Source organism: Puma concolor, chromosome A3 (genome assembly GCF_028749965.1).
Source record: "Puma concolor isolate L17-30 chromosome A3, mPumCon1.1.hap2, whole genome shotgun sequence".
In the NCBI taxonomy this organism is placed as follows: domain Eukaryota; kingdom Metazoa; phylum Chordata; class Mammalia; order Carnivora; family Felidae; genus Puma; species Puma concolor.
In genome coordinates, this window is record NC_141669.1 from 109,082,521 (window position 1) to 109,095,911 (window position 13,391).

At 52.2% G+C, this 13,391-nt stretch overlaps 1 protein-coding gene across 1 annotated transcript; it reads left to right on the forward strand.

Moving 5' to 3' along the window:
- The first annotated feature begins 340 nt into the window (after positions 1 to 340).
- Positions 341 to 12,168, forward strand: LRRN4 (leucine rich repeat neuronal 4). Its single transcript, XM_086701723.1, has 5 exons — positions 341 to 555; positions 1,802 to 2,444; positions 3,539 to 3,743; positions 7,735 to 7,872; positions 9,435 to 12,168. Exons 2-5 carry the CDS (start codon positions 1,811 to 1,813, stop codon positions 10,678 to 10,680), a joined length of 2,223 nt encoding a protein of 740 aa, XP_086557849.1. The 5' UTR covers positions 341 to 555; positions 1,802 to 1,810; the 3' UTR covers positions 10,681 to 12,168.
- Positions 12,169 to 13,391: the final 1,223 nt, after the last annotated feature.

The following is a 13,391-nucleotide window of genomic DNA, read 5'->3' on the forward strand; positions in this document are numbered from 1 at the left end:
TCCTACGGACCGGGGTGCCTTCCTCCTTGGGAAGAGGGCTTCCCCCTCATTGCAGCTGATCATTCAGCCTCCAACCATCCCAGGAGTGGGAACGACCTGGCAGGAGGATCAGATTCCTGGGAGGTGACTGTGCTGCCTCTGCATCACTGCACCCTTGAGCCCTCAGCACTCCCTTCAGCCAAGGAGAGCTGACTCCCTCCCTTTGTCAGGCCCCCAAAAGGCAGTGTCAGGAGAGGTGAAGATGGGGGAGGGCAGGGAGGAGGTGCCAGGCCTAAAAAAGAGCAGGTTCAGGCCCAGTGGGGGAGGAGGGAGACAGGCAGTGAAAGCGTGGGCTAAGAACCATACTGTCTTGGTGGGGAGGGAGGGGCTGCAGGGACTGGAGTATCTCAGGCCCTTGTAGTGGGTGGGGCCGGGAGCAGGGGCACCTGGGAAACAGGCCTCCCTCTGGAATTCACAGTTTAGCGGCTAAGTCACTGACCCCTGGAATCTGCAAGACAAGATAGAGGACTGCAAAGGGGCATCTGGGGGTGCTACACTCCTAAAGGACAGCTTAGGGTGAGTATGACACATTGCCGGATGGGTGGACTCCTGGCCTCAGTTTTCAGGATCCTTCTCATTGCCTTGACCCCCAACTAGCAGGAGGGAAGCCCTTCCCCTGTAGCCTGGCTGCTCTGAAACCTGGTGGCCAGCAGAGACAGCAGGGTAGAGGAAGTGGGGCTATATGAAGCAGTGACCTCAAGGCCAAGCCTGGTTAGAAGTAACTTTGCCGCTCCCAAACCAGCCCACGGCCACATGATCTACCCCTACCTGATCTCCCAGCTGCTCTGAGAAATTCTGGGTACTCTAGAAACTCCACACCTAGGAGCCTTCAGCCATCCCTCCAGAGCAAGGCTGACCTCAGGGGCCCTAGCTTTGTCTGGGACCAGCATGAGACCGGGAAATCTTGACTCCACGTTCTTAACCCTCACAGCTTTCTGGGGGCTCTTTTTTTCCCAAAGCGAACCTCTCAGGAAAGAGCCCTCTCAACAGAAAGTTCTGCCTTCAGAACTTGCTTTAAAATAAGGGGTGCCTGGGTGGCTGGGTCGGTTAGGCATCCAACTTTGGCTCAGGTCATGATCTTGAGGCCTGTGAGTCTGAGCCCCGAGTTGGACTCTGTGCTGACAGCCCGGAGCCTGCTTCGGATTCTGTCTCCCTGTCTCTTTGCTCCTCCCCTGTCCATGTTCTGTCTCTCCCTCTCTCTCAAAAATAAATAAACATTAAAAAATTTACAATAAAACATGATCTGCAAACCAGATCACATGCAAAACAGACTGACCTGTGGCTGGGCAGTTCTCAGGGGGAAAATTGAGGCAACTGAGTTTCCCTGGAATTGATAAAATCTTCCAGAAGTTCCATGTTTCTATTCCAATAGGGCTTATCCTGACGGGAGTCATGCACTGGCTCATTATTAATAGATGTTTCTGGAGCAGCATCTGTGGACCTGGGGAAAGTTTACAGTAATAAAGAGCACAGTCTCTTCCCTCCAGAAGCTCATGCAATGGGGACAAGGAAGGAGGTTACTTGAAAGTTCAAGGCCAGAGGGGACAGATGAAGGAGGCCTTCTGCAAGCGGTCACCTGTGGATGCTGAGCCACAAGGGAATTAGGAGGAAAGGCATCGCTGGGAGCAGGAAGGTCAGGTGTCACAGGAGCGTCCCCCGCCCTTCAGGGTACATCCAGGGCCTGTGCTTCTCCTCAGAGCCCGAGGTTAGCGGGGGGGACATTTGCTGGCTTTAAGGGGCTGTCCCGCTCTTCTCTCCCCAGCCACGCACCATGTGGTGGTTCCTGCTGCCGCTGCTGCTGCGCCCCAGCTGGGCAGGGCCTCCCCAGGAGAGGGCCCCTCTTTTCCGGCTGACTCAGCAGGGCCCCTGGGAGAGCGGGGCCAGCAACGCCACGGTCTCCCCCTGCGAGGGGCTGCCCGTCGCGGGAGCCACGACCTTGACCCTCGCCAACAGCAGCCTGGAGCGCCTGCCCGACTGTCTGCCGCCCACGCTGCGCAGCCTCGACGGCAGCCACAACCTGCTGCGCTCCCTGAGCGCGGCCGAGCTCGGCCACCTGCCGCAGCTGCAGGTGCTGACGCTGCGCCACAACCGCATGGCGGCGCTGCGCTGGGGCCCCGGGGGGCCGGCGGGGCTGCACACGCTGGACCTCAGCTACAACCGGCTGGCCGCGCTGCCGCCCTGCGCCGGGCCCGCTCTGCCCGGCCTCCGCTCGCTGGCGCTCGCCGGGAACCCGCTGCGGGAGCTGCAGCCCGGGGCCTTCGCCTGCCTCCCCGCGCTGCGCCTCCTCAACCTCTCCTGCACCGAGCTCGGCCGCGACCCCGGGGCGGGCATCGCAGACGCGGCCTTCGCGGGGGCGGGCGGCGCGCTCGAGGTCCTGGACCTCAGCGGCACGTCCCTGGAGCAGGGTGAGTCCGGGCCGCGCCGGGAGTTGGGAGCCGGGCTGGGCATGCCCTCCGGGGCAAGGCCGTGAACTTCCTCTAGGGGTGGCTACCGGGCGCCCTGTGCCGGGGTGGGCCAGGACGGCTGGAAACTAACCCCACCTCGACTTCCAAAGCCCAGCGGGCCCTGTTCGAAGGGCCACAGTGGGGTCAACTTCCGGAGGCCCAGGAGGTGGGAATTATTATTATCTATCATAGGGAGTTAACTCCTGGAAGCCCAAGAGGTGGGGACTGTTATTATCTATCTCTGCTTCACAAAGGGGGGGAAGGGCATGGACGGGAAGGCGACCACTGGCCTGTGGTCTCACAGCTCGTGCTAACCCAAAGCAACAGATGTCCTGAGGGTGAATTCATTGGTCTTCCTACTTGGTTGACTCGAATTGTTCTGTGAATTCTGTGAACGTTGGGTCTTTCAAACAAGACACAGGAGGGAGGTGAGAATACCAGCTCCCCTGTACTTGGCCATGTTCTGACTCTAATTCACAAGGTTGGTTTTATTTTTTAAAAAAAACACTTCATGTGTCTGTAATCACCTGTTCCACCACAGGCAGAAAAAAGAGCGAGAATGGGAAGCAGGGGAAGTGTGAAGTATGGTCTCCATTTGTTAAGAGAGCCCCGAAGCTAGGTTCTGGGCCCTCCTCCAGCCTTGCTCCTCCTCTCCTACTTCCTCACCTCTCTCAAAAATGTCTCCAGTCCTTGTAGCCATCAGAGTGAACAAGAGGGTGTTTAACAAGAGGGTGGGGCAGCAGAGGCCTTGGAGACAGTGTCCTGGGTTCAAGTCCTGGTTCTGCTCCCACCCAGCTGTGTGGCCCTGGGCCTGTCATTCTCCTCTCTGACCTTGGCTGCCCCGGGGTGGGCAGGCAGGCAGGAAGGACAGACAGGCGGTCTCTGAGGGCTCTTCCAGCTGAAATGGCTATGCTTCTAGATTCCCAAAGCTGTTAACTGTGCCCGTGCTCAGCAATGATCTTCATGACTCACTTTGTCCCTCTTTGTTTCCTTAATGCTGGGCTAGCCTCTTGATGTCTTCCTGGGTAGTGGGCAGTTCCCCCTCTGTGTTTCAGTTCAGTCCGGGTGGATCAGAGACCTGAGAAAGCTCAGGTCTCTCCACCTGAGGAAGATGCCCAGGCTGAGAACCCTGGAGGGGGACATTTTCAAGATGACCCCTGACTTGCAGCAGCTGGATTGTCAAGACTCTTCAGCACTTACCTTTGTCCACACACACATCTTCGAAGACACTCCTCGCCTACAGGTCCTTCTATTCCAGAAGTAAGTGTTTCTTTCTTTCTTTTTTTTAATGTTTATTTTTGAGAAAGAGAGACAGACAGAGAGCAAGCAAGGGAGGGGCGGGGGGACAGAAGATCCAAAGCAGGCTCTGTGCTGACGGCAGAGGGCCTGATGCGGGGCTTGAACTTGCAAACCATGAGATCATGCCTGGAGCCGAAGTCGGACGCTTAATGAACTGAGCCACCCAGGCGCCCCGAAGTAAGTGTTCCTAAGACCCATCTGAATCACATAACTGATTTCTGCCACTGCGCTAAGTTGAACACGTGTAACCATTCTATAGAACTAACCAGACCTTGATTCTTCTCCCTCTGCTCCTTCCCATCCTCTCGGGGCTTCTGTTCTTCCTCATCCTTTGGGTGATATCGTGGTCAGGTACCAGATAGTGCATCGGCCTAATAACCATGGAACTCAGTCTTCTCCAGAGTAATACTAAAACTCCAAAGTCTCATGTATGTAAACTTCCCTTTAAGCCCAGGATGAGAAACTTGTAGCGGAAACAGGGGATGAGGCATCAGGTTCTTTTCTATCTATGGATCCACCTGCTTCCCCAGGTGTTTATTTCAGCCTTCCAAGGTTTGAACGGGCCAAGGAGGAAAGGTGAAAGGCTAGAAGGGTCCTTCTTGCAGTTGGGACCCCAGGTCAGTGTTTTCAGGCCTACTTATCTGAAGTATCACTACATTCACCCTCCTTCTCAACAGGAAGGTGACTTCAACAGGAAGGGCAGTGTCACTTTGAAGATGACCCCAGGCTGCCTGCTTTCCTGAGGGCCCACATCTGGGCCCTGGGAAGCTGGCACCTTTGCCCTATCATCACTTTCAATGTAGCCACATCTCTCCTTTCTCTGCTAGCCCCAGCCACAGCTGGACTATTCACTCTGGGGCTTGTCATGACAGCAAAACAAATAGAACAGGCACACAGAGCTCTTAGGTCAGCGCCTGGCACAGGGCCCATGCTGTAACATTCGTGAAGATGATGGTGGCTGTGAAGAAGGTGATGGGAAGGATGGCAGTAACAGTGATGGTGGTGATGGTGATGATGTGGGTAATGATCGTGAATCGGTGATAGTGGATGGTAATTGTGATGATGATGGTGGTGGTGATGGTGGTGAGTGTAATGTCCTCTCTGGCTCAGACTCCTCTTCTGAGCTTCAGACTTGTGTCTAAGGTATGAGGTGTGGAGCCAAACTGCCCTGGCTCAAATCCTGACTCCATCCACTTTCACATACCCTGTCTCTTCCTATCCCCAGTTAAGAACACTGGCAGTTCAGCCAAGAGATTCTTCTTGGCTGAAGAAGCCAAGGGATCTGTCTAAATCATAATCTGATGGAGTCTCCTACCAAATGAAAACACTGCAGTGCTTTATGAAGGACAGGATTTAATTCCTTCTGGCTCATCCTAGGCCCCCCACTGCACCACCTGTGCTCCAACTGGGGGTGGGGAGGAGCCACTTGCTTTCTGGGTGCTCTCAAGCTTCAGAAGCTCATTAAATGCTATCTGACCTACTGGACCCTCTCTCCCTCTTTTCAGCCTGGCCTGCTCTTGGCTCTCCTTAGCTCACCCACAACCTCCCCCAGGAGGCTGTGATAAATCCTGAGTGATGTGTGGCTGCCCTGACATAGGGAGCACCCACTAGAGAGGGGATGGGCACCTTCCTGGCTGCTCTGCCAACCCAGCATGCCCAAAGCCCTCCACAGTCCCCTCTGACATGCAGGAGGGAGGGGCGGTATTTCAGCAAAGAGTGAAAAGAGAGAGCAAATGGAAACTTCTTTCACACTAGGGCTCTGTCAGTTCAGATGTAGAGACATACAGGCATGCACCAGGATGTGAGCCATCCCTCAGCATGTGGGTGGTAATTCAACTTGATTTTATCAAGTGCAAGTCACATTGGTGGCAGATATGACCACCAGAGAAGGAAAGGACACATTTTCCTTATCTGTAAAATGAGCAAAATATTATTACCTCACTGAACTGTCCTAATGATGTCAACATGAGATAATGGATGTAAAGCACTGGGCAATGTTACCTGCTCAAAAATACGATAATCCTTTCCTCTCTCCCTTCAGGCAAAAAGAGCAGGGGCGCCTGGGTGGCGCAGTCGGTTAAGCGTCCGACTTCAGCCAGGTCACGATCTCGCGGTCCGTGAGTTCGAGCCCCGCGTCGGGTTCTGGGCTGATGGCTCAGAGCCTGGAGCCTGTTTCCGATTCTGTGTCTCCCTCTCTCTCTGCCCCTCCCCCGTTCATGCTCTGTCTCTCTCTGTCCCAGGAATGAATAAACGTTGGAAAAAAAAAAAAATTAAAAAAAAAAAAAAGAGCAATATTTCCTTCGTGTGCTGAAGTGCTAAGTAAACTCTCATTCTAAGATTTCTACTCTAGCTCTGTGAAATCTCCTAAGACAAGCACATGTATGTATATACTCACATGTGTGCATATATATGTATATACCCATATGTGTGCGTTGAATTTCAATATAAATAGCACACACATTATGTCTGGTGTCCCACGGGAACAGCTGCCAGGTCCCCACCACCCCGGAGTGTTAGAGCAGACCTGGGGAGTGGGTCCTTCCTCCTCTAGTACATGAGTAGCCCCCTCAGAGCAGTTGGGGAAGGCACATGGTTCCCAGGCAGATGGAGGAAAGCCAGCCTTTGGTCAGAAGAAACCTGAAGGGAAAGTGCAGCTCCTGTTGCTCTAGATAAATTGTGACTGGGTATATGTAAAGGAGGCTAAGGGGCTTGGGGAGTTGAAAACATTGAGGCCAAACGCTCTGTAAGACCCTAGGGAAGAAAGAACTGAGTGTTGGGAGGGGCCCTGCCATTGCTGGGTGTTCTAAACCCTTTGCAAAACGGCCCCAATAAGTCCTCCCATCCTTGTAGACACACCCCTTCTCAATGTGACTTTGCAGCTCCCCCTGTCAAGAAGTGGAGTCTATTCTCCACCTCTAGAAGCTTGGCTTGGCCATGTGACCGGCTTAGGCAAGTGTGGCATTAGCAAAAGTGATGTGAGGTGAGACTTAAAAGCAGTTGAGGAGGATTGGAGCTTTCCCCTCTTCGATGATGGGGACCCCTCCACCACCATATGCACTAGCCTGGGGCTAGCCTCCTGAATGATGAAGGGCGCATGAAGAGGGGCCCCAGCCTAGTGGAGGCTCCATGTATGTGAGGCCATCTTAGATCTTCCAGCCCTAGCTGAACTTGCCCAGACCACAAGAACCACAGAAGCATAAGAATAAATATTTGTTGTTTTAAGCTACTAAGTTTTGGGGAAATTCTGTACTCACAAGAGCTTCACTGATACACTTCAGTGAGGCGTGTTCCAAAGGACTGGTGTTGAGTGTCATCAGCTACAGTTCAACTGCAAGAGTATATATTCAAGAGTGTTCTCATTAATAAACAGTTTCTGTCACTTCTTGTGACTGGGTCTGGAATAACAATACCTTACTTTTGTGTGGAGATTTACACTTACAAACATTTTTGTTATCACAGACTCTTTTTTGATACAACAGTGGGCAAGAGAGTATTGTCTTCATTTGATATGAGGGGTGACAGCAACTGAATTGGGTTGGTATCTCCACTTTACAGATGACTAAAAATGAAGTCTAAGGTCATTAAGAGTTTTATCCAAGGTAGTATCACCTAAGCCCTAACAGGATGGTTTTGCCATGACACCACCATGGCTCTCTGGGGATAGTCTTGACTTGATTTTTAAAGCCTGACTTGGGGTGCCTCTTTTGGTTGAGCGTCCGACTCTTGGTTTCGGCTCAGCTCATGATCTCACGGTTCATGAGGTTGAGCCCCACGTTAGGGGGGCTGTGCTGATAATGTGGAATTTTCTGTCTCCCAATCTCTCTCTCTGCCCCTTACCTACTTGCGCTTTCTCTCTCTCTCTCTCTCTCTCTCTCTCAAAAATAAATAAATAAATTTAAAATAAAATAAAATAAAGTAAAGCCTGACTTAATGGATTTTTTGTGTATTTCAGCTGCAACTTGAGTTCCTTCCCTCCTTGGAGTCTGCATTCCTCCCAGGTCCTAACCATTAACCTCTTCGGCAACCCCCTCATTTGCAGCTGTGAATTGTCCTGGCTCCTGAAGGATGCAAAGAGGACTGTCCTAAGCAGGTAATACATTTACAAAGCAGATGACTGAGGGGTGAGCTGAAGTTCTCACAGCATTTGCCTTGCTCACCTTGGGCAGTATAGCAGTGTTGGGCAGGGTGGCCACCCCCAGAGAGTCACACGCAGGGCCCCCAAGGAGAACGGCCTTTTATTGCAGCCAGCCAGAGTAGCAGAGAGCATGGAGGAGCAGACATGGTGGTTTTAATGGGCCAAGCCAGGAGGAAGGGGGCACTCATCACTTCCACTCACATCTCAGTGGCCAGATGTCAGTCAGAGGCCACACCTATCACAAGGGAGGCTAGGAAATGTAGCCTAGTTGTATGCCCAGTAGGGGGAAAAAAAAAAAAAAAGAATGGGCTAAGTGAACAGCTAGCTTGTCTCTGCCAAGGCAGTCTTATCATTGCCCCATTTTACAGATGAGTGGGTTGGGGCCCAAAGAGAGGAAGTGCTCACTTAGGTTCATGCAGCTTCTGGGCAGAGGAGGCAGGATCTGTCTTCCTCGAAAACTGTGCTCTTAACCACCGGGCCCCTCTACTGAGTCCCTAAGATGTAGCCTGGTCTCCTGCATCATTCAGTCCAAGACCAATGGGCTCTTATGGGACAGGGGAAAAAAAGAAGTCCTTCAGACTTCCCATTGGCTGTTGGCTACAAGAGCTGTTTTTACAGTGGGGAGCCATGCCCAGGCTGGCCACCAGGAGAGAACGGGGAGGGGGGGGGGGCAGGGCTGGCAGGGGACACTTCTGATCCTGAATACTCTCAAACCAGCTCCACTAGCTAAACTCTCCTCCTTGCAGCTCACTTTAGGAGACACCGCCCCCCCCCCATCCTGTGTGGTTTTTTTCTCACGTCCCACCCAAACCCAGCCGTGAAACAGGGCTCGGTCTACCCCCATCCCCTTCGTGTTACCTCCAAAGATAAGTAGCTAGGCCCTTTGCAGTGAAGGGTCTCACTACAGTATTAATAAGGAGGTTGAAAAAAATGAAGACTGAGAAAGAAGGAAGAAAAAAAAAAAGAGGTTGAGAGTGCAGCCTCTTCACAGCACTTACTACTATTGATTTTGGCTGCATGGCTTTAACCTCTCTGTGCCTCTATTTCTTCATCTGTAAAATGGGGATAATAACGTACCTCCTAAGGTTATACAGATTAAATTAGTTGATACAGTTAAGTGCTGACAGTAGTCACTAGCACATGGCAAGCACTCAGAAAACGTTGGCTAGTGTGAGTATTGTTACTGGTACTCAGCCGGGAAGCAGACAGGTGAGAACAAGATGGCAGACCACACTGGGAGAATCTGGACCACCATTCACAGTGCTGGCGCTGGGTGTTGGTTCTGCCACTTGCTGTCTTGGGCAGTCAGTTCCTCTTGCTGAGCTTGGGTTTCTTTCTCTGCCCAGTGGGAGTGTCTCCTCCACAGGTTGCCCTGAGGGTCAGTGAGTGAAGCAGGTAGAGTGTGTAGCATGTTGAGACAGTTTGAGGGGAGCAATTGTCTGCACCGAGGACTCAAAGCCCAGCACACAAGCGGCCCTGATGCCGAATACCCTCTAACTGGTTGGCCTCCCCTCTAGGGCAGCAGACACTGTGTGCACACCAGCGGCAGGATCCCAAGACACCTTCTCAGCCCCTCTTTCGCTGTCCTATCTGCCCAGTATGTGCCATTTGGACCAAAGCACTACCCTCCTGGATTCCAACTCGACCTACTCTGTTCCCGTCACCCACGCACTATCTACACAGAGTCCTGCCACCCCACAGAGCACAGCCCCCTTTACTCCACCTTTGGAAGTCAGACAGAGTGTCACCAAGATCCCCTCCCTCCCTGCGGATTCCTCCACAAGGACTGCATGGTCGCGCAGTGGCATCAGGACGGGGCCCACCCCCTCCGCTGCCATCTCCCCAGCAGATGCCAGCAACTCTAGCGCTCTGCGCAGGGCTGCAAGCACAGCCGAGACAGAGCACGCCGCCAGGCTTGCCCATGAGTCTGGCATCCCAGCTGCCGCCACCCCATCCACCAGCGAACACCTTGGGCTCTTCCCCACCTCCTGGAACCCGGTGAGGATGCCCCAGCCCGACCACAGGCCACAGGCCACCCCGCAGGTGCCCCACCCGAGTCCTTCCGATGACACGATTCCAATCTTGCTGTTGGACGACTCCAGTGAGGAGGAGGAGGAGGAGGAGGAAGGGGCGGGGAAGAAGGAGGAGGTGGGAGCGCCTCCCCAGGACGTCCCCTGTGATTACCAGCCCTGCAAGCACCTCCAGACCCCGTGCGCCGAGCTGCAGCGGCTCTCGCGGTGCCGGTGCCCCGGGCTCAGCGGGGAAGACACCGTCCCGGACCCCCCCACGCTGCAGGCGGTGACCGAGACCACGGACACGTCGGCGCTCGTGCGCTGGTGCGCCCCCAACTCGGTGGTGCGCGGCTACCAGATCCGCTACTCTCCCGAGGGCCGGCCGGGCAACCAGTCGGCGTCGGTGGTGGCGGACATCTATGCCACCGCCCGGCAGCACCCCCTGTACGGGCTCTCGCCGGGCACCACGTACCGCGTGTGCGTCCTGGCGGCCAACCGGGCGGGCCTGAGCCGGGCGCGGGCCTCAGGCTGGACGCGGGCGTGCGCCGCCTTCACCACCAAGCCCAGCTTCGTGCTCATCTTCGCGGGGCTGTGCGCCGCCTGCGCCCTGCTGCTCGTCGCCACCCTGCTGCTCTCCGCCTGTCTGTGCCGGCGGGCCCGGACGCCACACCCGCGGCGCTACGACACGCACCTGGTGGCCTACAAAAACCCAGCCTTTGAGCACAGGCTGAAGCTCCAGACCGTCAGTTAGCCCAGCGCCCCCTCCTCCAGTGGAACTCAGGCCGCCTAGGTGCAGAAGATACAGAGGGCCAAAGACGGCACCCCGTCAGCTCCGAAAGCCGCTCCTTCCTGTGAAGCCAGCGCTCCTTAGGCACACAGGGGGCTTGCCCCGCTGTTTCTCAGTCCAAGGAACCACCGCCTTCCCTTCCTCCTCCTCCCCTCTGTGCCCAGAAACGTGCACACCAGTCCACTCCCGATGCCCGTTGCCACCGGGCATCCTTGTGCGTTACTTGGGTCTTTCAGCAGTTAATGCCGCTTGTGTCCAGTCGAATAGATTGCATATGGAAGTAGATGGAGATAAAAACTAGTTCACACGATTCAGGCTCTTTTGCCATATTGGAAGTGACATCCTCGAGTCCTTTCAGGAAAGGAAGTTCCCTTCATGGTCAAGCTCTGGCTAAGGCAGGTGTTATTCAAGGAATCAACTCCAGTGGAGTCATCTGAGAACTGGGGATAAGGGAGAACTACTGGTTATGTTTCCCCGAGGCCTCCTGGGTTTATTAGTTGTGTTTCAGGATATGGCACAAAATGTGCTTTTGGCTTTGTCGTTAGAACTGCAGTCTGCTGGGAACACTTGTGAGACACGAGGAGAATCTGTGCTTTTTACTCATTGTTTACTGCATTTCACCTGAGACTAAGTAGTCAGAGGAACTATGGACTCCTTTTCTTAAGAAAGCATAATAAGGTCATTTTCAGGATTTTGTTTTTTAAGAGAGAAGAAATGAGCTTAGGAGAGAAACCTCTGGAGGCCTAGGTGGCTCGGTGGGTTAAAGGTCCGACTCTTGATCTCGGCTCAGGTCATGATCTCCCAAGTGGTGAGCTCTAGTTCCGGGGGGGGGGGGGGGGGGGGCTCTGTGCTGACAGAGCCTGCTTGGAATTCTCTCTCCCTCTGCCCCTACCTGACTCGTGCTCTCTCAAAATAAATAAATGAAAAAGAGAGAGAGAGAGAGAGAGAGAAACCTCAAGGCTCCAACTGGAAGCTAAAGCATTTTGCTCTCAGTTGCATCAAACGTTGCCTTTATGATTTGTATCTGAGTGTGCATGCAGTATCTCACTATACCCCTTTTCACTGGTATACAAACTTAGGGGGGAAAAGTGATTTTACAAAATTATAGTGTGGGTCATATTTCTAGATATTAATTTTCTGCATTAGAATTTATTTTTACTTTTCTGTGATGACTGCAACAATTACCACAAACTGGATAGCTTTAAAACAACAGAAATCTATTCTTAACAGTTCAGGCCAGAAAACCATAACCAAGCTGTCAGCAGGATTGGTTTCTTCTGGAGGCTCTGAGAATTACTCCATGCCCCTCCTGGTTACTGGCAATCCTTGGTGATCCTTGGCTTGCAGATAAATCCAGTCTGCGCCTCCATTGTCTCATGGCATTCTCTGTGTCCAAATTTCCCACCTTAAATAAAAATTTCTCCCATCTTTATGGGGATGTAATTGACATAACTGTGTGTAAGTTTACAGTGTACAAGGTGAAATGGCATACATATATATTGGGAAATGACTACAAAAAGTTTAGTGAACACATCCTTTACCTCACATGGTTACCTGTGTGTGGTAAGACCTCCTTTCTAAGCAATTTCAAGTATACATTAACTATAATCATCATGCTGCCTTCTGGGGATCATTAGATCTCCAGAATTTCCTCATATTACAACTGGAAGTGTGTACCCTTTGACCACATTCACCCATTGTCCCCCACCCCTATGAAGCACCAGTATACTGCTGTTTCTAGGAGTTGTGGTTTTTTGTTTTTGTTTTTTTAGATTTTCATTTAAGTGAAATCATACAGAATTTGTCCTCTGCCTTATTTCACTTGGTATAATGCCTTCAAGTTCCATCCGTGTTGGTGCAAATGGTGGATTTCCATGTTTATGGTTGAATAATTTTCCTGTGTCTGTGTGTTTGTATATATATACATATATACACATGCATTTTATCCACTCATCCATTGACACTTGAATATAGTTTGAGAGAGACTGAGCAGGGGGTAATAGGCAAAGGAGGGTAGGGAAGAGGGGGAGAGAGAGACAGAGACGGAGAGTCCCAAGAAGGCCCCATGCTGTCAGCCCAGAGCCCAACGCAGGGCTCAATCCCACAACCCTGGGATCATGACCTGAGCCAAAATCAAGAGTTGGATGCTCAACTGACTGAGCCACCCAGGCGCCCCCATGTCCTATGTCCTGACTATGGTAAATAATGCTGCAGTGAACATAGGGGTGCAGAGCTCTTCAAGAGGATATCATTTCCTTTGGATATATACCCAGAAGTCAAATTTCCTTCTTCTTATAAGGACACTAGGCATTGGATTAAGGCCCACCCAAATCCAGTATGACTTTACCCTAACACGATTACAGCTACAAAGACCCCATTTCTAAATTAAGATCATACACACAGATACCAGGGGTTAGAACTTGAACATACCTTTAGAGGAGACACAATTCAACCCAAAACAGCATTTGTATCTACTATTAAAAAAAAAAAAAAGTTTGATTTCCATGTGTCTTGTTTCCAAAATGTGCTGCAGCACAAAAACCATGCTGCTGCAACTCCATGTATCCAAGTTCAAGTTCGACCTGAATAGGTGTTTGAAGTTTTGAAAAGGCTTCCCAAAATTCTAAGGTGGAGCCTGAGTTTCATCACATATGTAACCAACAGAATTGGACGAA

Excerpts from the sequence above, each read along its gene's own strand:
- LRRN4 (XM_086701723.1), top strand. The coding sequence starts at position 1,811 with ATGTGGTGGTTCCTGCTGCCGCTGCTGCTGCGCCCCAGCTGGGCAGGG. Across the intron at positions 2,445-3,538 it reads CGGCACGTCCCTGGAGCAGG|TTCAGTCCGGGTGGATCAGA; the intron begins GTGAGTCCGGGC and ends TCTGTGTTTCAG. Across the intron at positions 7,873-9,434 it reads AAGAGGACTGTCCTAAGCAG|GGCAGCAGACACTGTGTGCA; the intron begins GTAATACATTTA and ends CCTCCCCTCTAG.